This window comes from Pavona decussata, unplaced genomic scaffold (genome assembly GCF_977016875.1).
Source record: "Pavona decussata unplaced genomic scaffold, jaPavDecu1.1 SCAFFOLD_367, whole genome shotgun sequence".
Lineage (NCBI taxonomy): Eukaryota > Metazoa > Cnidaria > Anthozoa > Scleractinia > Agariciidae > Pavona > Pavona decussata.
In genome coordinates, this window is record NW_028145743.1 from 208607 (window position 1) to 234716 (window position 26110).

The 26110-nt window shown below is 38.3% G+C and overlaps 2 protein-coding genes across 2 annotated transcripts; one reads left to right on the plus strand and one right to left on the minus strand.

Annotated features, from left to right (window-relative positions):
- The first annotated feature begins 5053 nt into the window (after window positions 1–5053).
- On the plus strand, window positions 5054–12729 carry LOC146452492 (uncharacterized). Its single transcript, XM_085097805.1, has 4 exons — window positions 5054–5145; window positions 6564–7249; window positions 7901–9649; window positions 10776–12729. The coding sequence occupies exons 2-4, from the start codon at window positions 6573–6575 to the stop codon at window positions 10786–10788; spliced, it is 2439 nt and encodes an 812-aa protein (XP_084953931.1). The 5' UTR covers window positions 5054–5145; window positions 6564–6572; the 3' UTR covers window positions 10789–12729.
- A 3490-nt stretch (window positions 12730–16219) lies between these two features.
- LOC146452493 (gamma-aminobutyric acid receptor-associated protein) lies at window positions 16220–21464 on the minus strand. The gene is made up of 3 exons (XM_085097764.1): window positions 21251–21464; window positions 18550–18628; window positions 16220–16988 (listed from the first exon to the last, which is right to left on the minus strand). The coding sequence occupies exons 1-3, from the start codon at window positions 21338–21340 to the stop codon at window positions 16801–16803; spliced, it is 357 nt and encodes a 118-aa protein (XP_084953890.1). The 5' UTR covers window positions 21341–21464; the 3' UTR covers window positions 16220–16800.
- Between the last annotated feature and the right edge of the window lie 4646 nt (window positions 21465–26110).

Sequence of the window (26110 nt, forward strand, 5' to 3'; positions counted from 1 at the left end):
GCAATTCGAAACTGGCGTGTTCCTAGCAGTAATTTAAAAAAAAAAAAACGTTTAAATTTTTGATTAATGTGACGAACAGCACCTTCATCTGTAGCCGTGTTCACACTAAGCCTCGATTATAATCGGATTATATTTGGAGAGTGTAACATCTTGCATTCAATTTCCTTGCATATTTAACATCGCTTGCCCAAATAGGTACCAGTGCGCCATCGACTACGCAACTAGTCGGATTGCGAGTTGCTGACTGTGGGTCTTAAAACTTAACAGTCCGCGATGTCCAGATGCGAGACAGATACATGTTGTTTTGCTAATTCTATGGTTGACGTCAGCCAGGTTAAGGACGACTACTGGAATAGATTGGTTGATCTTAAAAAGGAAGGATACTTGCCAGACTTGGATATGAAGGTGAAGTACAAAGTCTATTCACTGCGCGGATAGAAATTTGGCGCGCACAAGTCGATCGTCCTCACAGCAGATGATGAGCATTTCGTATCCGTGGAGCTTATTGTCAAGACTGTCCGAGTCGACGGCAAATTTAAGAAGCACACTTTCCCCGTGACGAGACGTGTGCCAAAATCCTACAAAAGCGAAATGAAGTATCTTGGTGAAGTTTCAAACACGGCAAAGATTCTGATTAATGAAAAAGCATTGGAGGTGATGAAGAAGTTCGGCTGCTACTTCAAGCCCTGCAACAACTGCCAAGATTTCTGTAATAAGTACGTAAAGGCTATTGGTCTGCCTAAAGCAGCTCAAGAGATAACGGATGCTGACAAAGGATGGCTAACGACGCTTGCTGTTATTGTTGGCTTTGGTCTCAGTGTTTTACTTCGCATTCCCTAGTTACCTCAAGTATTATCAAGAAACTATAGTTGATTTATTTGTTTCCTTGCACTGTAATACATTATAGTCCTTAAAGAACTAGAGATCTTCAGGGAAGGCGAAAGTTAGCGTAGCGAAACTGAAAATGAAAGCGGAAAACTGTACAAGGGAACCAGCTAGAAACAAACAGTTGTAGATTGAATATTGAGTTATGTCATTTACATTACCTGTCTCTAGAAATTGTAAATGTGACCCTTTTTCCGTATTATTACTATTGTGTTGTTCCTTAGTTAAGGGTAAATTACTAAGCGATGCGAAATGAAGAGATCAGACAACGAGCAGTGTATTATTTAGGAGAAAACTGAAACCTTGCGAGTAACCTGGCAACTCATGATCAGCACAATACAACACAAGGCAATTTGATTCGATCGTTTTTAAATATCTTTATCGCTTTATCAGAACTGATTTACAGGAATGTAAAAATAGTTTAATCACAAAACTATAGTAGCAGCATCAAATCTTCAATCGTATTATTCCACTGATGGTGTCATAAGTTTACTTGGTTGTGTGACTATCGGTGATCGTTGTTCTATGCGCTTTGGACTGTGACATGATCACCCGGGGGTGGGGGTGCGGGGTTGGGGAAGGGGGTGGGTACTCCTTGTAATGGATTATACAGGGGGACTTCCTCCAAAAGGGGAACCTTTTTCTTTCTCGAGCTATAATAAAGGATAGGAATTTCATGACCTGGAGTATAGAAAATTAAAGGGCATAGGGATGTGAAAGGGCCTCTCAAAATATCTGGAACTGACACATCGAAAAAATGTGCAATGTTTCCACTTTCTATCGGCTCATAGAGAAAAGTAGAATGAAGAGTCGACGACGAAAAGGTATTGAAACTAGCCAGCAACATGTCAGGCCCGTAGCAGGGGGATGGGTAGGGGGGCTTCAGCTCCCCCAGAATTTTTGGAAGTAAAAAAAAAAAAAAGTGGCAAAAATGTATATTTTAAACAAATTAATGTGCATCAATCAGTCTTGAATTCTGACTGTGCAAATGCCTTTTCACAACCTTCAAAAGTTTAATTTGTTTACAGTCTACCTGTCAGTTTCCTTCACTAACAGTTTGTTTTTATATACAACAGCAACAAAGGCACTCCTACATTGTGAATCGGAAATAAGAACCAAAATTGATCGAAATCAACCAATCTTAAGCCTTGAAAGCTGCTAAAATAAAATACTTGTTTTCTATTGATAGTAATATAAATGCCCTTGGTGTATAACAATTTAGTGTTCGCGCGTTGTCGAAAGCCTGAGAATTGCTTATGATGGTTTTAAAAATCATGGCCGTCAAACGGAGATTGGGCGCCATGTTGTTTTTAACTTCCTTCTCTCAGTTTGCTAACTGATAATCAGAAGTATCGTAGTTTAATGTTCCTCTCTTTTGCTAGTAAACGCTGATCCTCCTTTTCCCTTCTTATCTGTTTTCTATTGCAATATTAATGCTAATAAAAAATACATATAATTTACTTTAATTTTGTTTGCATAGCCTTATCTAAGTGTTATTATGTGAAGTAAAATTTTTTCCGTTTTCCAGCATGTTTGTAATTTATTTGTTTTTTCTTCCATTATGTTCTCGTCAGCCCGTCTTGTCCCGCCTCGACTAGCTTTGTGGCTATTTGCGGGACAAGCCCCTTGTTTCATCTGAATTTGTAAATAAATTGTTGTTGTTGTTGTTGTTGCTGTTTTTACTTTAAATTTAGCTTGCCAGGTTACCCTGCCAATATTTTTGGACTGTGAACCGAATCATAATTGAACAAAATTAAATTAATGGAGTATGATAGCCTCAATTATACTTCAGTTGAATATAATTCAGGTTTAGTGAGAACACGGCTTTAATATTCTCCGATGGCCAGACAAGCAAGTTCGCATGCAGGTAGCATGTTTTTAGGACCACATTTATTTTACATTACATGACACGCAAGTATCTACAATTAGTCTCAAAGGTAATGCCAAAAATGTCAAAAAGATTAATTAAAATTTTAATGTACAATAATGCCAAGTTCTTAGATTGATGTGCCCAGCCCTTGCTTAACTGCAAACAAGGGTAAAAAAAAGTCGATGTTATTATTTAGTACTTGGTAACAATGCCTAAACAGGCATACTCGGAAAAAAGAAATCCGAGTGCTCCTATCAGGAGTCGAACCTAAGACCTTCTGATTACTAGTTCGGATGCTCTACCACTGAGCTACAGGAGACTCGTGGGAGCTAAGGCCATTAAACTAGGTTCATGGGACAAACATCCTGCATACTGCTAGGATTTGAATGTCAAACGTGTGGTATATGAAAGAAATGTGATGGTATATTTCCATCCTGGTAAATGAATGACAATGATGATTATTCTAGTAAGTGACGCAGGCATACTCGGAAAAAAGAAATCCGAGTGCTCCTATCAGGAGTCGAACCTAAGACCTTCCCATGTCCCATGAACCTAGTTTAATGGCCTTAGCTCCCACGAGTCTCCTGTAGCTCAGTGGTAGAGCATCCGAACTAGTAATCGGAAGGTCTTAGGTTCGATTCCTGATAGGAGCACTCGGAGTTCTTTTTTCCGAGTAGTATGCCTGCGTCACTTACTAGAATAATCATCATTCTCATTCATTCACCAGGCTGGAAATATACCATCACATTTCTTTCAATGCCTAAACAGTATGTTCACGGTGCGCTCAATATTCGTCATCCGTACACAACAAATGTCCTGCTGCGATATACGTAGTTTCGTATTTGTTGGGGAGAAAAAGTGGAGGAGCCAGCTTTAAGCAAGTAATGACCTCGGATGATCGTCTCCAGCTTTTCTGCAACAAAACTGTGCTTTGTTGTCAATGTTTAATAATAAAACAATTATCCTGCCGGGTATCCTGCTCAATCTTGCAGAATATCCCCTGGTTTTAATTAGGCGAATCAGGCGAATTCTTCCAATTCGTTGACAAACAGGTTACAACTAACTTGAAATAGATCCATTGAAGAAGAGCTAAGCCCGAAACGTATGAGTTCTTATTTGAAATATTATTTGGTACTTTGATTTTCTATCACGGATACTTCTTTGTTTGTAAGTGTCACGCAGCACATGACTTTTTAGGTTGCGTGATTGTATTGTTAACCCATACATTGTTCATTGTTGTCGTTCATACGTTGTTCTTTTACATCAAAGGGCAAACTAATTGATGAGCTGTAAGGTGGACTAAATTAAATGGCAGTCTCAGTGACTTTTGTCAGGAAGAATTAGCCCTGGGAACGAGGTTGGCATTCTCTTACATCGGAGGAGCGTTGCGTGACGACCCTTATAACGGCTGCGAGGAAGACTAATGTTGACACGCCTTCTCTGATTTCTAAGTTATTTTAATATTAATAACTAAAAGCTACTTTTTCCTCAAAGCTGTAAGTGTACAACAATGAGCATATACCTTATTCTTACTAATATTCGCCAGCACTAATTTTCGTAATTTCAAGAAAATCGCGAAAGTTAATACGCGCGAAAAAGTTGCCGATTGCGCAAAATTTAAACCCTCGAAATTAAAAAAAAAAAAAAAGAAAAAACAATAAGAATTTTAAATTTTTGTGTTAACTGGGCCTTGTGGTGTCTTTGAAAATGAAGCAAGGACAAAATCTCGAAATTAAGTACACTTTTACTCTAATTATTTTTATTTGTTTTTGCAGTCATAACCAGTGGAATTCAGCTACCGAATTTTCGCGAAATTAAGTACGCGCGAAAAGTAATTAAGAATACAACTCGAGGGGGGGAAGGGGGGGGGGGGGGGGGGGGCGTCACCCGATACACCAGCACACTGGCCAGGCCTTTATGACCGATGGCACCCTTTCCTTTCTCCAGTCAAAGAGACTTCTTTTTGAGGTCTCTAAAGAACATGTCGGTTTCTGTTAGGGTAAAAAATTATTCTCAGGAAGCCTCTCACAGTCCAGTGTATTCTAGGGTAGCAGAAGCAGCAGTCCAACCCGCGGTGGGTGTCAGCGGAGGGGTAACTGCTAGATGTGGGTCCTCTCACTTTTCCGCCCCTCTTAATTTTCAAGGGAAAAAGGCCAAAAGCCCTGGGATCATGGGAACGAGGTTGGGCGAACTTGCCGTCAGCGGCTCGCTTGATGTGAAAAGCGAGCAACCACAAGCGCGGAGAACTCTGGGTAGTACTGTACTTTGTAACCACGCAATTTCAATTTTGGCGCCATTTTCTTGAGTCGTTCGTTGAGGAAAGCTGCAGGGATGAGGTTTCCAGCTTTTTAGAAAACATTATTACCTGCAAAGAGCCAGAAAGAGTGAAGGTGAGTATAAATTAATATCCAAAGGTATTTCCCTCCCTTTTGGGCGACCTAACAGTTGTGTACAAGCGAGCATAAGGAGAAAAGTAGAAGTTCTTTCCTCACATGAAAAATATTACAGATCGGACAACGATCTCACTCGCAAGAGTCGAACGCAAGCTTAAGTTTATGCGATGATCTTCCATCATGTTCCATAGCGAGCTTGACGGTTTGAACGGGCAAAAAATTAACCGATAACGAACGGCTAACGAATGCTCTGGGAAGGCGTTCGAACGCTTTTCATAGCTGTTCGAACGGGCAACGAAATTGGTGGAAGCGATCAATGATTTTGCTCTACAAAGTTCATTGCTTCCGAACTTTCATTTCAACTATTGTTCTAATCTTCCTATTCCAGGTGTCCGAATGAACATGACTCGGAATTCGAATGGTTTCGCACGGTACATGTATGTTTCTCAGGCGTTTGAATCGAGTTGCCTAGATATTTTAACAGTACGAATGAATGTTATGCAGCAGTCAATTTCAGCTGTGCCCGTTCCCCCCCTTGGGCGATAGTATTTCCCCGGGGGAAATCCCTCCCCCCAGGGGAATGGACACAGCTGGAATTGTCTGATGCTTGATATCAGGGACCAAAAAGCACACAGAGCAAATTTAAGAAGAGAGAAGCCGGGGTAGGGGCTACAAATGTACCAAGGTGCAAGTTAATTTCTATGAGTCTCCAGGGGCATGCTCTCGATAAATTTTTACATCCAGAGTATAAAATATTGCAAATTGGTATACAAGCATTAAGCATTCTCTGGTACAGTCGAACCTCTTTATTACGGACGCCAAGGGGACAGGGATAAGTGTCCGCATTATAGAGGTGTCCGTTTTAGAGAGGTAGACTTAATATGGATTTTGGTCTCTCAGGGACAAAGTGAACTGTCCTTAATAGAGAGGTGTCCGTGAGGAGAGGTTCCACTGTATTAATTTTGTTTGTTTGATTTCTGAGCTGCCTAGTTATTGCGACAATGCTATCAAAATGTGGCAACACCTGTACTTCTGTTTCATTTCAAAATTTGACTTCATAACTAAGGAAACGCTCCCCCTACCCCTAGCTCCACGGTCGCTGTAAGATGTAACCAAAAATCACCAACATTGGCAGATTCCAATACTTTCATGTTGAAATGCCTCATGTTTTGGTTTCTACTAGGGTATACTAGCTGCAAAAAGATTAGTGCTACCAATGCAAGTGTTCTTGGGATTAACTGAAATACATCCACTTACAGATTACTTAGAACTGAGTGTTCCAGATAGAAAAGGCACAGATGTACATGAATATGCAATGTTAACTTGTAACTTTATACATGTAGATTTTGAAGTTTTCTAAAATCTGTTAATGCAAAGGACATGCGTCATCCTATTCTGCTGTTCTTTATCCTTAGGTTGACAGAATGTTTGGCTTTGGTCCAAAAAATTTGTCAGATGATGGAGAGCGGAATTTGGATGATGGGATTCGATGTGGCCTTGACAGAGAGTACCCTGACTGGAAAAATCCAACAGGAACTTGCATGTGTCCAGAGTCTTTCCCAAGCAAGCCTGGTGATGATAAAGGGCAAAAGGCAGAGGAAGTTGTCTATACTCTGCTGCAACAGCTTGGAACACAAAACAAGGAACCAATGTTTGTCATCCACTCGTATGACTTTAGTGAGCACATTCCTGGCAATGGGAGGAAAAGATCGTGGGTTATGGGAGAGTCAGACTTTGTCATAATACATCGAAATCGCGGGCCAATTTTTATTCAAGTGAAAGCCACAGAAAGTGGTGATAAATTGAAAGAGGCAGAAGAACAGATTCGCAAAGATAAACTTGCTTTGGAGAAACATTTCCAAAGACAGGTGAAAGGGAAAATTTCAGGAAAGAAAACAGCTGAACTCTTCAAAAATGTACCAGGAATTGTTGCAATGCCAAACTGCAAGCGAGGTACTGATTCAGTTTGCATAAAGGATAATGTCCTTTATCAAGAGGACTGTTCAAGCCTGGAAGCATTTACCAAATGGTGGGCGGACAAGATTGGTAGTGCAGAACACCCAGATGTTCCTCAGAAAACATTTGAATACCTGGTAATGAAGTGAGTACAAAGTCCTTGTGGATTCTAAAGTTACTAATTTTTATTGTTTCATTGGCTGCCCTGTTACAGTAAATGATAAGATTAAAATGAAAAGGTAAGTTTCTCAGAAAGTTGATCACGCTGATCACGATTAATTCTGGGAAATGTACATGTATTGACAAGATGTTTTAAAAGCCTGGTCCTGTCTTGGAACAAGCTAAAAAATAATAATTAATTATTTTATTAGAGATAATTTATTTTCTCCAATAAAAGTCCACTAAGCGTTAAGACTGGTGGGTTTCAGAGTTATGAACTTCCAAATGGAGTGGGTACGGGAAGATTATCTCGTGCGAGTGCCAGTGAGATGGAATGAATTGTACATGTACAGCAGTAACGGTCGAAACTATTTGTGCAGATTTTCTCGTTCAGCGAAAGCACAAAACTGTGGAAATTGACAAAACTTTAAATGTACATGGTAGATGGGACTGGATGGATTGACTTGAAACTTTGCATGTTTAGAGAACAACATGTTAGCACAAAAGAGTACACTTCTGTCGGCAATATTTTTTTCTGATTTCCTGAGATATTTTCATTTTTGCGAGGCAAATACCAAAAAAGCTACAAATGAGTAAAGTTATCAGAAATCACAGACTACTTTTCTTTCCATTACAGATTTGTTGGAGTGTCCCATTTACGGCCTTCTCTTGGTGTTTGTATTGATGACACTGATAAGAAGTTTATTTTTGAAACCAAGCAGCAGATGAAAATTCTCTCAGGTCATTATCCTCCAAAGCTGTGGATCAGGGGACCTGCTGGGAGTGGAAAAACGTATCTGCTAATAGAGAAAGTGTCAGCATTAGCAAATGACATACTTCTCCGTAAAGCAAAGGAGAAAATTCTTGTCGTGTGCTTCAATTCAGTTTTGTGCAAGGCATTAGAAAAAACAATTACGATTCTGGTAGCAGACAAGATTGGGGAAGATGCAGATGTGAGTTCTGTATTGCATTTCAAAACATTCTCCAAACTTGTCATTGAAGTTTCTAATTGGTCTCATGAGTTGAAAACGAAATGCGACAAAGAATCTGCAGTACGCCAGGCCCTAGAAGAGTGTGCTCAGAAGAATGGCTCACCCTTTCATGGATTTTACGACCATATCTTTGTGGACGAGGGGCAGGACTTTTACGGAAGTAACTGGCCAGAGCTTCTTGAGAAGATGCACAAGAGCTCTGTTCAAAGTGAAGAAGATGATCTGTACCAGATGTATGGGTTCTTTTGGGTGATGTACGATTTGAACCAACACTTGTACTTCTCAAAAGAGCTACACAAATCACATTTTTCACATGTCAAGGGAAGTGCAGTACTAAACAAAGTGTTTCGGAATACAGAACGTGTATTCGACCAGTCAAAGAAGTACTTCAAGCCCATGTTGCCCCGTGATCCTCCCATAACACTAGCACATAAAGAATCTGGGCAAGAAATTATTTGGGATGACTCTCTGATGAGTAGAAGTGGTGAAGAAATGAAGGGTGCCAAGTCAGTTGCTGGTTGGATGGAGAAACTAGTCAACAAAGAGAAAGTTCAAGCAAGGGACATCTGCATCCTTGTTGAAAATAAAACAAAACAACAACTTCTGAGAGATGCACTGTTCACTCGGGAAGTAGATAGCCAAACTGGTGATGGCCTTGTTGAGGATTTTAACAACTCTGTGGTAGTAGACAGTATTAGACGATTCAAGGGGATGGAGTCAAAAGTGGTTGTCTTGTACAATCCTCCATTCCAAGATGACCCGTTGAGTAATACCAAGGAATTACTTTACACTGCATTCTCAAGATGCTCCTGTCTTCTCATTGTGGTGAGTACAAAGGAGGGTTGCAGGGCACTGAAATCAGCGGTTGGAGTCAATGAGGAGAGGATAGGTAAAAGGAAGCACCATGTCACTTACCAGAATCAGTTTGGAAATGAAGTTCCCTACAGCCAAGGTGAATGTCAATTTGAAGAGGTTGAATGTTTTGATCCCAGACTTTCATCAAATGAAGCTATGATGTTTGAGCAACAAGAAAAACAAAGGTTAAAGTTTGCTAAAAGTAGAGAACCGCGCCCAATGGAGGTTGATGGTAGCAACCTCATGGAACCTGGAGACCCATATATATCAGACACTGTACGTGGCAATGTATTCAGTTTGCTTGCAAATGTGGTGGCACAAAATAAAGAAAACATTTCTTGCAGCCAAACAATGGATGTACCAGTAATTGTGGCTCACATTGAGTATGGCATATACTGCAAAAGGAGAAGTGACTGCCATCCCAGAAACTACACCCGTGATCTGAGGGAACTTAAGAAAGAAATCAGTGATTCCAATGAGCAGGGAAATCCCAATGAGAGTGTTGTCAGGGCAGTAAGATCAGCCAGCCTACCAAAAAGGTACTTAGTAAGAATAAAGATATGAAATGAATGTGATGGTTTATTTCCAGCCTGGTGAATGAATGAGAATGATGTATCATTCTAGAAAGTGACACAGGCATACTCGGAAAAAAGAATGAAAGTATTAACCTACTGTAGGTTAAAAAAAAATGACCCACAGAAAGTACAGTAGGTTGAACTACATTTAACCTGAAAATAAATTTGACCTGTGACCTGAATGTGATGGTATATATGAATGAGAATGATGTATTATTTTTCTTATTCATTCACCAGGCTCAGGAAATATACCATCACATTCATTTCGTATACCGCATGTTTGAAATTTAAATCCTTGCAGTATGCAGGATATTTGTCCCATGAACCTAGTTTAATGGCCTTAGCTCCCACGAGTCTCCTGTAGCTCAGTGTTAGAGCACCCGAACTAGTAATCGGAAGGTCTTAGGTTCCACTCCTGATAGGTGCACTCAGATTTCTTTCTTTCCAAGTATGCCTGGGTCACTTTAATACAGCTACAGGAGACTCATGGGAGCAATTAGGCCATTAAACTAGGCTCATGTGACAAACACCATGCATAACTGATAGGATTTACATGTAAGTGTTGATTGTGTGGCAATTGAAAGAAATCTGATACCATATCTTATTTTTGTGTTTATTTGAGACTTGTAAAGCCTATGTGGTGTCATCTCCTCTCTCCTTTTCTTAGCTGAAAGGGGAAATCTGCTTTACCTCATTGCCGTTTTTACTCTGTTAGCCTATGGCTCTAAAATAAGCTATCAGTTAACTATTAATTTTTTTTTTCTGGATGCATGGAAGAGAAACTTTTGAATGTAAGGTCCGTTCCCTCCCCTTCTCGAGGAAACTTATCAAATCTTCCCACCAATATACAGTGTAGGCATGTCAGCTGCTTGGTTGGCTGGTAACTTATGGTTATAGCATTTCTTGTCACTATTTCCAACCAATTTGGAAGCACAAGACTTTGCTCAATAATAATATCATCGGAAAAAAGGACGCCTAGGCACTGTATATAGAATATATTTATTATCCACAATTTTACTGTATTATTCAGAAACACCTAATGCAATATTGAATAAGTTAGAAAATAATATTTACTTTTTGTCTTGGCTAGGTCTGGCCTCTAATGCACAACTGAAATGTTGCAAATTGTGCAGTCAGTACTGGGCAGTGCATTTCCATGGCAGTCCTCGACAGTATTCCCACTTGAAAGAGAATCATGTTAAGATGAGGAATTCTATTGACTCAAGGTTTTCCAAGTCATGTCAAAATTTGTAGGATTGTTTGTAAGCTCCATTACAAAACAGTAACCCTCTCCAATTTTGCGCCAGCCAAATAATTATACATGATACATGTAAATATCAATTAGAAAAAAAAATATGTTAATCAATTGATACCAAAGAGCCATTATGATAAAATAAGTTGTCGTAGTTGTAGTACTCTAAGATGTGATATGCTGTCTTGTAAATAGTAAATAGTATGTAACATGGGAAAGATAAGTAAATTAACAAAGCAATTTGTCAGTGTTTTAACTTTAAGTAGTATTATTAGTACCATCAGTGTTGTACCATTGTTAGATTCTGAAGTATTATTGCAAGTCAAATACAATCAGTTGGCGCCAGGGGACAAGTGAAGTGAAATACAATTAGTTCTGTAATGTTGCATTATTATAAGTAGTGCTCCCTGATTCTCTTTAAATTAATAAAGTAAAATATCAAAAAGAATTGTATGGTTATTTTACAACTATATGTTTGGCAGCAGATTTTCACTTTTAAAAATATTTTTTGACTTTTTTAAATTATATTTCAATAGCTATTCAACACATTTTTTTATATGAAAGGTGTTAGTCAGTGCGGTTTGAATTTGATACATCATAAATGATTTAATCATTTGCCTCACAATATTATTGTGTAGCGTGAGTGTTGATAATGACTACAAAATTTCATTTCTTGGTACTTTGGTTACAAGAGATTCGGATGGATGTCACACTACCAGTGATTACAGTAAGCCAACGCATATGATTCACATCACCCTGACGCCCCTAAGGAAATAGAGTGTAGACTAAACAATGTACATTAAAATCCTCCAATCACTTTCACCCAATGCCACGAATGAAACGGGACAATTACCACCAACCAAAGTACTACTTATGTTGAAACACAGTGGAGTAGTCAAAACACAATGATCAAACCCATGCTTCACAATAGAGAGAAACAATTAGATTTTGATCAATTCCTTTATATTTTTGTAGTACTAGCTTCATAATGATTTTTTTCTTTTTTTCCTTTTTTCAACAAATGGATCTGGCACTGTGGGATTGCCATTTTTTCTATTATTTGGTATTTTAATTTGGTAGTTTAGGTTAAAGGTAGACAATGGCTGTAGTCCAGGCCCCAGTTGTTCAAAAGCCGGATAACTTTATCCGCTGAATAAGGCACTATTCAGGGTCTAAAATATACTTCACGTAAAACGTTGTCAAAGGTTTTCGAACACTCCCAAACTTAACTGTGGTTAGAGTGTGCATATTCGCTTGTACAAGAGGAAATACTGAAATCTTTGCACAGATTGAAACTGACGGATAGTGACTTATCCACTGGATAAAGTTATCCGGCCTTTGAACAACTGGACCCAGGCAAAACAATTTTTGGAGTCTAGATAGCTACCTGCACACAGTCAGCTTCTTTCAAGTACATGTACTTTCAGTTTTTTAGTAATGATTACAGAACTGTAATGGCACCAGGCTCTTGTGAGAGTTGGAGGCATTCTGACAATTTTAACCATTTCAATACTGAGTAGATGCAGTGTAGTGCCTTGCATTCATGTCACCCTCCCCTCCCTCCTTTTCTTATGATACTGTTTAGATCAGCACATGTTATATTTGTAACCTGGTTTTATTCCACACAAAAATGTTTTCAGGGAACCAAGAATCAGAAAAGCATTTCAAACACATGGTTGTCAAGCAAGCAACAACTTATTGTCCCTAAACTCTTCAAGGGTGTATCACTTAACTAGAAACATATGTAACAGGTCCTAAACAGTTTTGCAGGGGGGGGGGGGGGTGACATAAATGAACAACACTTTGTTAAGAGATATGCAAGTTTATCCATGCTCTATGAGAATTAAGGATATGATTACCCTAGGTGAATTTTCTTGATACGTCTATTTTTTATTTTATAACTTCTCCCCAGTAGTTTTTATAAGAAAAGTATGGGATCAAGATAGGAGAATTTGTTGTTTGATGTTAGTGGTTTCCAAGTGGTCACAAAGTGAAAAACGCACAAAATCCCAACGGAAACCCTTGGTATGTAGGCTATGTAAGTAGTAGTGTCACTGTTAGGTTTTTGTTAAATTGTTTTGTTTAAAATTCTTTTCTTTTTCTTTTTTGTTTTTGCAGCTCATTATTTTGTTAAACTAGAGAGTTTATTGTTTATCAATCACAATAGGTCATAATTTATATATCAAATAAATTTAAATTGGAAGCCTTTACAAAGTGTAGTTGGTTTAAGTGCAAATACTCGGTTTTTCTAGAGGGTTGGAAAAGACCTTAAAGTACACCCTCTCCCAAACAATCTCTAGAATTCTCCAAACTCCTTCACCAGGCTATGCAAGGGGGTGTGGGCCATTAGCCTCTGGTATTTTCTTCTCATTTTTCAAAACTGTATCCTCGTCTATTCATAGTTTGGTCATTTCAGTCTCACTCTCAAGGTTGAAAAGGCTTTTTGTCAGCTTAAACAAATAAAATCTGGCAGTGAGGATGTGCAAGAGCAATTGTTGCGATTTGTCTAAGGCAAGGCCGCAAGAAACAAGTGCGCAGTCGATAGCCTGACACTTTTGATTCTAGTCTGAAATGTCAGCCGTCTCCTCCCCCTAGCCCTCAGGGGGAGCTGGCCCTGTGGGTTAGGGGGAGGAGACAGCTGACATTTCAGACTAAATCGATTCCAGGAATTCGCTGCCTTGCGCCTTGCTGCCAGCTGAAAATAACGGCAATGAGTTGACCATTAATGCGGCCAAAACGAGGATTTGACAAACATATACTCTGATGAGGAAGCCGTTCTTAGGTTAAAGAAAAATGCTGGTGTTGTTTCTTGACAAGCCACCAGATGACTTGGATCAAGCTCTCTCAACCCCACCCAAAACCCCTTAAGAAGATATACAAGTCCTGTGCCCGTAAACAACATTGTACAGCCATAGTACAGGAAGCAGTGGTTTCATGTATCCATCCAACCGTAATTAGGGATCTTCAGATCATAGTACGAGTATGAGATTGAGTATGAGTACGACTTTCAAATTTCAAATCAGTCGCATCCCCAGAACTCTCGCTCCTTCCTGTTGTTTACCAGCAGATAAGGAGACCCAAGAAACAATATTGGCGTGGCAAACAGTTGTCCAAACCACACAAACTATAGTTGAAAAGTCGTACTCGTATTCAAATCTGAAGGTCCCTATTAACTCGCTCCCCGACACAAAGTAAGCTTAAAAACGTTTATTGATCAGTTGGGCTGGGCAAGCAGCCTGGATCTGCAGAATATGACGAAGGATGGTGCATGCAAAAGAAGTTTTAAGCCAGGTGAAGAAATGATAGAAGAGTCATTTTTTCCATTTAGTAACAGGCCACGCAGAAAAAGAAAAATATCCAAGTTCTCCCAACAGGAGTCGGACCTATTACAAGTTCGGATGCCCTACCACTCACTAAGAAAAATAAGTACTGCGATTAAGGAATGGTATGTTTGTCCCGCCAGGGGTTAAAATTTTCTTCAGAGCAATTTGATTTGTGACATGGTATCATTTTCAAAAAATGAGAAAAAAAATTGCGTTCAAGGGTTCGGGCCGGTTAGGCTGGAACTGGCTTGCTCATCAAACGGAATACAATCTTTTATAAGAACGTCTCATTGCCACTTACAAGTTCCTTTTGGCTCTGTTTCAAAATGAGACCAAATGCCAAACCTTTCAAAGGACCAAATCAGTAGTAAAAGTTTTGCTTTGTTATGTCAATCAAATTAAATTTCATTTGAACGGTTTCGAAACACTACTCGTTTTGAAAAAGAAGCAAGGACCAATTCGAAACTGGGCTATCTCTAGCAGTGGGAATTTTTCCGCTTGGCCCAGCCACTTAGCTTGATTAGCTTGCTATTTCTAAGTGGCTGTGCTCTCTTCCTTAGTAATTTTTCTTTCTTGCATTTATGTCAGTAACACTATAATCTCTGGGCACGAATACAGATTGTTGTTGTTGTTGTTGTTGTAGGAAAAGACCAGTCAATTTAATGTGGCGAACAGAACTTTTGTCTTAGCCATCCCTGATAGCTAGACAAGGAAGTCCAAATACAGGCAACATTTTTTTCAGGACCATTTATTTTACATTACATGACACGCAAGTATCTACAATTAGCCTCAAATAATGCCAAAAATGTCAAAAAGATTAGTTAAAATTTTAATGTACAATAATGCCAAGTTCTCAGATTGATGTGCCCAGGCCTTGCTTAACCACAACAAATTAAAGTTGGACTTCTTTATAGTGTATGCGAATGTCCGTAATGTGGGCAACTCTTAATTTCTAACAATCACTTGGTCTGCGAGAGATTAAGAATGATATACTAGCACAATTATATCTCTAAAACACGGATACAGTGTATCTCCATATCATGGACACTGGTCTATCCTAAATGTGGTGTCTGTTAACCTTTTTACTGAATTGGATCCCTGCGCGTGAATAACAGTAAAATCGACTGATCTTGATCACTTTTGGTTTCATAGAGCATAAATCATCCTGAGCTCTTAAGACATTTGTTGCTGACGTTTGACTGAAATAAATTCCCTCTATTGTGGACTCATGCTATTAAAGACACTAACTCGTTGTGTCGAGGGTGTCTGCAATAAAGGGAGTTGACTGTATTTCCAGACAAAGAGCCTGCTACTTGACTGCAAGATACTCAATCAGCTCCCATGGTTTTCTAAGTGAACTTCTTGGCCTAAGAACTTACTTAAAAAGTTAACCCAGAACCATTTGAGCACGGTGCCTCCTAATACAAACACATTTTTCACCAGTTTGATGAGAGAAAAGCAGATCTTGGCAAGGGCTATTGGAATCCAAAAAGAAAATTGGGGTAACTACACACATTTCAGAGATATCGATGAAGCAATAATCAGCTTCAAAAAGCATCAAACTACATAACAATGTATAACGTTTAAAAAAATCCCTGGTTGCCCCCAATTTTGTTTTTAGAATCCAGCAGCCCTTGTTAAGATATGTTTTTCTCGCATGGCCATAAACCATGTGAATTCTGAGATGCGCAGAATGTATGCACTGTTCTTAATTTTGATTATTATTAATTCTTATTCTCGTGTAAAAATAATTAATGAATGCAGTACTTATTGATACTCAGCTGACTTTAAAAATAACCCTGATCAAATTATAATATAGAATCAATACTTCTATCATGTAATGTTAGTTCATTGGTGGAGCCTCACAAAAATACAATGAGAATATATAAAGTTTAATCCCACATCAGCTTCCTAAGGGAGCAGTCCAACATTTTTTTTCTTTGTTTCAGAAATTATACCAGAATTCTCCACATCACAAAAATAACTTGGAAAAAAATTCCTTGTTTGAACTTGAAGCACAGCAACTTCACAATAAACCATGGCAAGGATTCTACAATTTCAACACCAGTAATGTTTCAAAGAATGACAAAGTACGTAATGTGGGAGTGATAACCTTACTTTCGTAAAAATGTTTCAATCTTCAAAGTCCAGATGAAGAAGTCAACTCCTCTTCACAGACATCATTTTGTATTTAGCAGGACAACCATAAGAATTTCAGGTTGTAAATGAGTACATTAAACTAGCTCCCAGTATAACAGTTGTACTTCTACATAAATGTTAAAATACCGTTACTCCAGGAATTGAAAACACACACCTTTTCATCAGCACAATAACTACACCAGACACTTACAATACACTTGGCTAAAAGTTGAACATCTAAACAATTATTATAAAACCACATAAAGAAATAATATTCAACTTTGGCTATTTAATAATAATTAATGCTTTATGACCTTCAAGCTGCTACAGCAATACAAATTCTGGCAGTCAGCTCTGTTGACCCAAATTTAAAAGTCTATTGGAGTACTTTAGGTTGCTTTTCACTGAGTACCATACACACTCTCATCGCTGTATGCTATGTACAGGAAGAAGTCTTCCTCGTGGTGTTCCTGGTAAAGCTGGCCCATTGTCGCACTTGTGGGGGGGATCACGTTATTGACAAAGAAGAACAATGCATCCTCTGCTCTCAAGTGAATTCTCTTACGAATGAGGAAGTAAAACTGTCCAACTGCGAGGAGAAAGACGAAAACATACAGAAATTTAATAAAGTGGAATAAATACTGACAGTCACCCCTGATGACACCACCACTTTGCTACGATGGGTTCAAGATAAGTTTTATTATCATCCAATGCATTTTTTTCTTCTTTTTCATTGGCCAAGAGCAAACCACATGACCTGCAAATAATTGCCTACAAATAATAGTCTGCTCATGCGCAATACTGTCCAACTGAGTTAATTGGTTTAGAAATCTAGAACAGATTAGACCCCGCGATAAGGGAAGCAGAGTCACTGACTGCTTTTAAACGTGGACTGTCAAAAACCATTTTATGATCCTTTTAGTTCTACTTTAAACTTTTGTGTATATAAATATTTTTTGATTTCTTGTTTCTATGATTAGGTTTTTGTTTGTTCTTGGTAAAGTTCTAGAGGACCCTTCTGTAAACCCCTTTTTGTGACATTGGCATTCCTCATTAAAGATTACCCTCAATTGCTGCAAATAATACATGTATTCTGCTCATGTGTAATTGAAAGAACGGTCACGTGTGAAAACGCCAGATCGCTTTCCTGAGCTGTCGGAGAGTGATTTCACATCTTTAGTTGATCAAAATTATGAAAAACTCAGTGATCGAATGATAAAACAATTATTGAACTCAGTTATCGCAAAATATTGTGATTTGTTAGTGTCTCGCAGATCAATTATTTGCCTCAGGAAGGCTTTGGCTTGAATAATTTATCAGTTTGCTACTGACAAATCACAATATTTTGCTCAACCTCGTCCAATAATTGTAGACAATTACAACTACCATAGACAAGGTGTCAGTAGATGTTAACCACACCAAATCAAGTTTTTTTATGCATTTGTCAGGACAGGTATACAACCTTGCTGGGTTCTTGTCCTGCGACCCAGACTCTCTTAAAGTTTATGGAGCATTGTATAATAGCCACTTAATTTTGACTTCACAAAGTAAATGCAGTCCACATCTTCTTAGAAAAAAAAAAAACTGTTTTAATATCTGACCACTCTCGTAAATTGTCACTAAACTTTTTCAACCTCATGATGCATTTTAAGGTTCACATTCACATCACTATCATAACTGAACAATCTGGAACATTACATAGTTCCACTGAGAAAATATCCAAACACTCCCACATGTATAAGGAATTGGAAATTCCAAGCAACTCCTTGAGCAAATTCATTAATAATTCATCACAAGAAAACAAAGAAAATCACTACTGTGATCACGGTTTGGATATGTGTTCCAAATTAACATTAATTATTAATAACATTTTGCCAACTTTAGCCTTGAATTTCTCCAAGGATTATTGATCATATGAGAAGCTATATCAAACACTTCAAAGTGTGTTTCATCAGATATCCAAAGACCTCAAAGTCATTTAAAAGAAACTCGGCTGCGACTCGTTTTTTCAATCTTCTTCTCAGAGTTTGGATATCTGATGAGACACACCTACTCTTGAAAGACCCAAAAATGTGAAGGAAAGTATGAAAGACAATACCTGACACTGAAACGAAAAATATTAAATGACAATCAACAATGTTAAGGCTAACCTGTCAAATCTGATGGCACCAGATATTTCTTTTTGTCCAAGTCACCAATTCTTGCTTTGGGCGCTTTTTCCACAATTACCTGAATAAGAGAAAAACAAGATTGCATTCACTTGCAAAATACATGTAGTTTCCTTAGTGACCAGAAATAATCCTGTGGTTACAGACACATATGAGGGGTTGGCACCAAAAAGAACTTACTGGCAAAATTAAGGCACAGTTGACTCCCAACAACTCAAACCCTCACTAACCTTGAACCTCGGGTTTACTCAAACCAAAAGTTATTTCCCTGGATTTCCATCATACATTTACACGTCTGTAATTTTACCCTCAGCAACTTGACTCTCAATGGCTCGAACCTCCTGCTAACTCAAAGTAATTTTCATTTCCCGTCAGGTCATTTTCTGTGTTTACTATAGATAACTCAGACAATGTTTGTCTTTGAAACCTGCAGAGCTTGCATTTCCTAGTTTTCTCCTGCTGCTTTGCTTTGTTATGCTTCTTGTTACATTAGGTTTTGATTTATAACCTAGAAATACAGTATTGTTCCATTTCACTCAACTTCTCTATAATTAAATCTGACACTGTATGAATTGAAATACAGAGTAAACACTGTTTTTTTCTCATATTTCTGCTCATTTGTTCTCATCTCCTGACAACTCGAACTCCCGACAACTCAAACCTTTTTCAATTTCCATTGAAGGTGAATGTTATCAGGAGTCCACTGTATTTTTGATTAAAGTAGTGGCTTAAGAGAAGTTATCAAACAGGGACTTGACTGTATACACAGCTGCAGCTTAGACATATTAGATGATAATTGTACAACATAGACAATTTTATTATTTTTAAAAAATGAGGATTAAAAAATACGTTGCTGTCTTAACAGATGAGGACATCAACATGCATGCAAAAACGAACATCTTAAACACATTTTTAGCCCAGTACTTAACGCAAACTTTCAGAAACAATGATTGCAGGACAGTAAACTTAACACTCTGTTTTAAGCATTACAAATGTGAAATTATGGATATTTGTCCATGAGCATTAACTTTATACTCTAAGCTGATAGCTTTACTTGAAGAAAACTGCTTGTTTGAGAACAGATAGCATCTGCAGACAAACAACTGTGCATTTATAATAATTACTTTCAGACTTTATTTATTACATGTTCAGTTTACATCCTTTCTAATTTGCTTTCTCATCTAATTTTCTTGAAATTTGGGACATTGGACCATGTATAGTCAAATTAATATTATTGGTAGTTGGGAGGGTGTTGTTCCCTCATACATGTATAACCTATGTAGGAACGTCCTAATCAAAGGGAATGTTCTTTGAAACTGTTTTGGTCTGAAAATTGTCATAGAATTAAACATTTCGGTCTGGTCTGAAAATGGAATGGATTTTGCTGACCAGCTGTAGCTGAAAATAGGCAATTGGATATTAGAGGCCAGATCTGAGAATTGTATAGAATTTACCAGCTGGGTCTCAAAACAGGTATTGAAAAATTAAATGTTTTGGTCTGAAACAGGGTCAGGGTTTGGAGGAAAGAATGATTGAGATGTTGTACAATTTAAGAAAATGAGTAAAATTGATAACCTAGATACATGTACCAGGCTCAAAAAAGAACCCTGAAAACCATACCCTATCCTTTCCAGCAATGTCACCTTATTGATCTGGCCATATCACAGTAACCAGGGTAACACTCAGTTTCGTCTCCAAATGCATTAAAAAGATCACATGACACTGTTTCAGTGGTCATGTTCATATAGTTGAATGGCAAGATTAATTTAGCTGGAATTACTGTCAAATATGACTCTTCTGCACCATGTGACCCTATTCAGCCACACATTCCCATAACAATAAAATATAAGGGAGTGTCAGGTGGAGAGTGCCCCCCCCCCCCCTCCCTCATATCGCAACATTATCTCTGACAGCTTTTGTGCAATAAAACTGTGCTTTGTTATCAATGTGTTGCATACTAAAACAATGATCCTCCTCAGTCTTGTGGATTATCCACTGATTTTAGCCGACAAGGCCACAAGTTTAATTATCCAACCCCAGTTTGGTGAATAATAATTATTCAATTATTGTCAATTACAAAATTAGCTGAAATATAAACATCAAACGGTGAACTGCTTTCTGCTGGTGAATTAAAATTTAGGAACAATATTAACTGTAACTGCTCAACAGACAAATCAGTAACTTGAAGTATTACCAAAATAATGAACTTGCTCGTCGAATAGATCAACTGGTGCTCAAGTAACAATGAAAGCGATACTGGTACAAACCTCGGTCGAAAAAATCTTCCATTTAAGGTTAATAGTTTGAAATATTGATAGCGAATGCTAAACATTAGCCAAACAACTAGAATTGCACATGTTGAAAACTCAGCGATAGCCTGGACGGATAAAAGATAATTTGATTTCGCTCACGCCGAAAAAATCAACTCAGTTTCGTGACGTTGCAAAATGCAAAATGAAACTGACGCCATACAATTATTTTTCGAACGGAACAAAGCTTTTGCCTTGTAAAAACTCAGTTTTGAAATGACTAGGAACGCCCCGCGCCAGTTGCAGAGGTTTAAACATGATAACTACATTTAATCAAACGCTGTGTCTGATAGTTCAAAAAATCTCAGAAATGAAAGAAATTTACTGACAGGAAGTTCCCAAACAGCCCGGGTGAGCTACAAATACAAGCTTACCGGAACTCTATCAGGGTATTTCTTGCGGATTTTCTCGCCTTCGGCTCGCCGTTTTTCAAAAGGATGCTCTTCTTTATATTCCCACTTCATTACTGCACTCTGTCAAGGTTTTTCTACTTCTTTAGTAGAAATCTAAAGCGAAAAGCAGCGTTGTTTCTTCCCTCAAAACAGACACAAAATGGCGCTAAATATGTTTTCCTGGCTGATCACGTGATGTTGTGTTTCGATGACGTAGCCAAGTTGATTTATATTTAGCCATGTACGAACCGGAAGTAAAGTCAAACCGGAAGCAAGAGAGTTCTAAACAAAGGAGTAGATTGCCAGAGGGAAAAAAAACGGATTTATTATAAAATCTGGGCTCAATTCTATATCTTAGGCTGCATCGACAAAATGTTGAAAGGGTTAGTCCTGCTCAAATCAGATTTTCCCATCAACAGGGCTAACCCCAGCTGGGGTTTTGCTCAAAGCAACCCTGCCCCACCCTCCCTCCATCCTGAATTATCACACAATAAGTAACCAGGATCACGCCTCGTGATTTCCAAGGTCCGTGATTATTTTTACCCTATTAGGCCTTAACAGGTTTTCTGAATCAAGTCGACCTTCATTTCACGAATCGGCTGTAAATCGGCTGTCAAAATACACTTACGCTTCGCGCTCCGATACTACCGCGCCACCAAATCGTAGCGAGTGAATCGGGATTTAGCTGGGATTTGGTGGGCATTTCAAAAACCCACAACCTTTCTGCATTACGGAAACATATGCTAACATAATGTTCTAATTTTATTTTCTGGTTATACACTCCGAGTGTGCTAAAACGTTCATTAGTGTCTCTGCCCATAGATGGGTTTGATCGTAATAGATCGCGACTTTAAGAAAGCTAACTTTTTTCAAGGACTTAAATTTCATTTCCCAAATCGCTAGCCGATAGATCTTGAGTTGCTCTGTCCTTTCATTTTATTTTATTTCTCGGTTTTCTATAATCATTTTGTAACTAAACTGAGGTATTTTTGTACTATTGTCATCAAAAAAGGTAAAAATGCCCGTGATACTTGCCCTTTATTGGCTATTTATGTCAAAATTAAAGCTGTGATGTCATCAGTCAAGGAAGAGCCATTGAAAACGCCTTTAAGACATTGAAAGGTGGAAACCACGAGATCCTGATTTGGTGGAACCAAAACAACACTGAAGCCATGAAAAGTTTTTTTTTCCTTCCTGCCGGGAAAAAGAGGCAACCTCGTACCCAGATCTCTCACATTTCGACATTCCCGAACCCACTGAGATCAGGGTACTAGATTAAGAACCACTATCACTAAGACAATGCTTTAGGTAGCTAGAGTCAGTTCTTGGTTTGGTTAACTGAAAAACAATCCGTCCTAATTCCTGTGTCCCATTAAGTTCACTTCTAACATCTGCATGCTACTTCTATAGGATCACATAAGTTTCCTACTTCAATGACTTCTAGCGTTACTGTAGCTGCTTCCTAGTACTTAGTTTCGGTTAAATGGTAGTTTGTTTTATCGATACCTAGTGATTTTTATCTACAACCTCTTTCCTGGAGCTTTCCCCATTTAGCGGGGGAGGGGTGGTACTCCCAATTCACAAAGCCGATAAAGCTCTTCAAGTTGGAACGAGAAAAATTTTATTAGAAAAGCGTCAACCAAGGCTGATTTCACGGTTAGGGAAATATATTGCTTGAAAATGCTTCTTTACAAGAAATGCTTCTTTACAAGACTAGTGTCTAACTTAGAAAACTATATGGTTTACTTAGGCGCTAGGCGTTTCCACATTAGATATTTATGTTTAGTTATCCGTATCAATGTTTTTTTTTTTCAAAAACTTTAAATTAATCTTAAAAGGAAATGTGAAATAAACTTGTTTTGCTGTTGAAACCAATATATCTTGGAAGGCACAGCCTTTCTTTCTTCAGGGTATTAATTTCAGAGGCTGTGTTTTTCGAAATTTTGCTTTCAAACGCCTATATGTTTTTTTAACCGTGAAAGCAGTCTCACTTTCTTTTTCTACTTTTGTATAAATCTGTTCATCGATTAAGATAAGGTCCTTAAATACAGGACCCGGTGCTTTTATTTTGTAGACTACGAGCATTCCTGTATTTGCGTTGGGGATAGTAAAGCGAGGGAAACTCGTTAGCGCGCGAAATGTCGCGTCTCCTCGGGGGACACAATTTTCGCGCGCTAGCTCTCGCGTGGTTTTCTTGCTTCCATCAATCCCGATTGCTAGAGGCCCATTGTTTCGTTGTGGTTCTCCTTACAAGCACAGTTACCTTGAAAGAAGGGTTGTTTTAACTTCAATTTGGAACTGCTGATAAACAAGTTAGTCACAGGTCAGTAACCACCTGACAGAGACAACCGAGAAAGTTCCCATCAATCTGTAGAAATTTCCAAGTTCAATGAATGCTAAGACCTTCAGATGGAAAAATTTTTCATGAAATAATCCTGTAGAGCTAAAACACGTAGCCTTTGTGTAACCTTCTATTTTTCTACAGATTATTCTCGAAGGAAATGAATTCTCATTTTTTTCAAGGTCTCAATAATTGTCGACAAAATAGTAAAATAGTAAATCGGCGGGAATAACGCTATCGGCGCTACGTTGAGTATGCCGGCTGAGAAAGTATTTCTCACGCACGAATGAGATGCTCGATCCATTGATTTCGCTCCTCACATTCGCCATTTTTGCGCACACGAACTGAACATACGTTTTTTTTTTTGGTCCTTTTTCTTTTCTTCTTTTTCTTTTTTTTTTTTTGTTTTCTGAACACGTGACCCGGTCATGAAGTTTGCATTACATCATTTCGAATCTTTAGCTTATTATTCTTATTAAAAAAAATGGCCCCATTATTCGTAAAGAGATTCCCGAATAATTTACATTGAGATCGCGATGAGCCAGGATTCACGTGCAAAGCCATTGCATTCATTACCAGCACTGCGTTGCCACTAGTAATTAACGCAATGGGCCAATCAGATTAGAGAATGGAGCCCGTGGGGTGCAACTCGTTTAAATTTATTCATATTTGACTTTTTTGCCACCATACTCTCCGGGCTACAGTGAAAAGCAACATGTTCACCTTCGTTCTCCAGAATATCGATGGAAACAGCAGTAAAAGACATTGAATTTAGCAGTACATTTATGGACAAGCACAGAACAAGGTGGCAGGTTAGTTAAAGCCGTGTTCTCGTTTAAACATTTCGCGTCATTTGGGCATATTCTGTCAAAGAAATCTAGTCGGATTTGCTTCATATCTATGAATTTTTATATTCTCTGGCTTGTTTGTAGAATTCAGTTTTTCACTGCAACCCTCCATGTGGACATTGTTTTTCTAAACTTCTTTTTTATTCGTTGCAAAAATTTCCAGAGGAAGCGTACGAATTCGAATTCAGAGCTCAACTTGCCATTAGGAGGAATGATGATGTCAGTTCAGCACTTGCGCGCGAACGGCAACACCGACGTTCTCAAACAACAACGTGGCTGCTTTTAAAGGCATGGAAATTTAAGAGGTTAGTCTTGTACTTAAACTAAACGTTAATTGAAGAAAAAAGTCTGATGTTATTTCTTTACGTCCTTCAATTCAAATTAAAATGCAAGAATTGCTACTACAAGTAACAGGAACAATGTATCCATTTAAGAACAGTGCCTCCTAATAGAGGTCATGGTTTATGACTATGCGGGAAAGGCAGTACCTTGCTAGCCAGGGCAATACGAAACGATTTTTACGATGACTATTTTTTACTACAGCTTCCAGAATCTTCTTCGTTTTTCTTTTCGTATCAGAAATTCTATAGTGAGGTCTTCGTAACAATATCCCTAATTTGCAACAGGAACGGAACAAACTGAAGGATTCTGGTAGTTGTAGTAAACGAAGCCATTGTAAAAATGGTCTATTTGAATCCGAAAGGAAACTTGATGATAACCACGCATTTTTTTAATGATAAGCAACAAATAATATTAATTACAAAAAGCGTTAAAGCACATACCAAAGTACTGCATTTTTTCCAAATTGAAGCTCAATTATCTGTGAAAAATACATGTTACTAAAGACCCCAATTTTGTTATGTGCGAGCCGAAAGTTCAAGTTGTTGTTTCCGTAGGGTGTTAGTGAGTTTTGACCCATGGCACGCGACACTTTTTCCTCTAATCAGAAAACGTATTTGAGTTGGGCGGTATAACAATAGAGTTTGGATCGACGGTTTATAGTATACCCCAAATTGCTTCCTCCGAGGTCCACAAAGTAGAGCTATGACGTCATCTCACAACATGTCAAAATAATGGCCAAATTGGTTAAAAATTTAATAAAACTAATCAAAATTCAAAAAGCTGAAAAAATGTAGCATTTTCACTGGAAAGGTAAAATCCAAATTTTAAAATCAAGATCTTATTGCCATGGAAACATCAAGTCACATGACCATTCAATTATTACGTGGTCTATATTGGATTTGTCATTCGTTGGAATTTAAATTGTTGTCAGGTGAAGTTTCGGAAAGGTTGTCAAGTTTGGTGGTGTTTGAAAAACGTTATGAATTTTCAAAGTCAGCATTGCCACTTTCCCCCCTCCCAGCCCCTCAATTAATAGGTTCGTGGATTGTCTGTTGATTATATGATTACAGTGTATTGAAATTTTGTTTCACTCTTTTATTTGTAGTTTTCCTGAGCCTCCTGAGTAGACATTACAGCAAAATATCCGTGGCTCTAAAGCATCCAGCGTCACAGCACACCCAATGGCCTTCCCAGAACCACAACACGCAAATGGTCAGCTTCAACCCGTGACACAACAAGTGGCCAGTAGCCAGTGCCACAGCATACCCAATCGCCAGCTACAGAACCACAGCTTATACTCCCAGTTGCCAG

Coding starts and splice junctions, on each gene's coding strand:
- LOC146452492 (XM_085097805.1), top strand. CDS start 6,573: ATGTTTGGCTTTGGTCCAAAAAATTTGTCAGATGATGGAGAGCGGAAT. Junction 7,250..7,900: donor TTTGAATACCTGGTAATGAA/GTGAGTACAAAG, acceptor TTTCCATTACAG/ATTTGTTGGAGTGTCCCATT.
- LOC146452493 (XM_085097764.1), bottom strand. CDS start 21,340: ATGAAGTGGGAATATAAAGAAGAGCATCCTTTTGAAAAACGGCGAGCC. Junction 18,629..21,250: donor AATACCCTGATAGAGTTCCG/GTAAGCTTGTAT, acceptor TCTCTTATTCAG/GTAATTGTGGAAAAAGCGCC. Junction 16,989..18,549: donor GGTGCCATCAGATTTGACAG/GTTAGCCTTAAC, acceptor TTCTCCTCGCAG/TTGGACAGTTTTACTTCCTC.